The sequence below is a fragment of the Galeopterus variegatus genome, unplaced genomic scaffold, assembly GCF_000696425.1.
Source record: "Galeopterus variegatus unplaced genomic scaffold, G_variegatus-3.0.2 Scaffold841, whole genome shotgun sequence".
Lineage (NCBI taxonomy): Eukaryota > Metazoa > Chordata > Mammalia > Dermoptera > Cynocephalidae > Galeopterus > Galeopterus variegatus.
In genome coordinates, this window is record NW_007726952.1 from 123,945 (window position 1) to 125,522 (window position 1,578).

Sequence of the window (1,578 nt, forward strand, 5' to 3'; positions counted from 1 at the left end):
GGATCCGACCCCTCGGCGGGTGCGCAGCCGCGCTCCCAAGCCGCGCACTGCAGCAGTGCGCCACCGGGCCGGCCTTGAACTAGTCTTTTAAATTTAAGAGTTTCAAGTGTATTTTCTAGTCAATGAATTAAATATATATATAATTTAAAGACAGATAAATATTATTTTCTTTGTATTCTTTGTACATTAAAATTTTGATATTTATCCCCTTTACAAGGTTGGATAAATTGCCAAACAATATTTTAGAGATAAATTTTAAGTTTTATTTTTCTGGTGTGAAAATTTATGAATAATTAATGAGTATTTAATTACTTTTATTAAATATCTGATATTGGCCACCTTCAAGACCAAGTTCTATATACTTGGTAGAACCTAAAGATCTTATATAATATTTGCACCTGGGAATTTAGGGTCTATCATGCCTTCTCTTACATTAGCATCCTAAATTTGTTTACTACTTCACAATATGTGTAGATTTGTGTATGGAACAATTTATCAATCAAATGAAGTAATTTGTTCAAAGCCAACATTTATTTTGCTTTGATCACCCAACTTGCTTTTTTGTTTATTAATATGACTAAACTCATGAATTTTCGAATTCATATTTTGAAAAAGAAAAAATACAACTAGACCCTGATGATATTGTAATTCTCAATAATCATATTAAATAACATGATATGATAAAAATGGAGTATTTACTTTTTACACTGGGAGATTCTAATAGAATCACTGCTATAGAAATAATTGTATACAGTAACTTAATCTTCTCATAAAACACAAGTTTTGTTTGATAATTAGTGGTGTGTGAAGAGAACTAGTAATGCAATAATCTTAACTTAGACATCTTTGATGATCTAATTGTATATTTATCATTTACTATTATGTAATTCAAAAGAAAAGCTTTAGCAATTTATAAGAAAAAACTTGCCAAATACATCCTTACATGATACCGAGTTGTCACAGTTTATATAAATTATCCTATTCTGCTCCTTCTCATTAAGGTATTATTAAGTTGTTTGTAACTAGATTTTTTGATGTATAATTTCTTCAGCTTCTCATTGTCTGTAACAGTCTTCAATTATTACACAAGAATTTTTTATAATTTTCATTTGATTCAAATCTTATATTGATAACTAAGAATATAATATTCTAACTCTGACAAAAAGATGTCTTTGCTTATGATACGGAGAGAGAAATTCCCACCAGATTTTGTTAATTTCCTTTTTTTCTCTTAAGGAAGTGGTGGATATGAAACCCATTACTGTATAATTTTAGTTGGTTGCCCGAAATCTCATCAGTTTCACTAGCTCTGATTTTAATATGCTTCTGTGTACTTAGAGAAATAGATTCAAATTATTATATCCAAGATGAAGACATCATTTTATAGTTATTTTTTTTATGAACTCAGTAATCTGGAGTGAGTTTTCCGGATCTGATCTTTACACAAAGCATATCAGTGCCTCTATTATGACTTTTCCATAGGCTGACTGCAAATGGCAGCACATTAAACATTTACGGAGCTCTCACATCCGACGTGGGCAAGTACACATGTGTGGCTACTAATCCTGCTGGAGAAGA

General features: G+C 30.6%; 1 protein-coding gene across 1 annotated transcript in view; it reads left to right on the forward strand.

Moving 5' to 3' along the window:
* The window catches only part of HMCN1 (hemicentin 1), a gene marked incomplete at its 5' end in the record, with an annotated part of 218,465 nt that overhangs the window by 121,696 nt on the left and 95,191 nt on the right, over window positions 1–1,578 (forward strand). Inside the window, one exon of the mRNA XM_008572836.1 lies at window positions 1,483–1,527. Coding sequence (XP_008571058.1) covers window positions 1,483–1,527 — 45 coding nt within the window. The remainder of the gene's footprint in view (window positions 1–1,482; window positions 1,528–1,578) is intronic.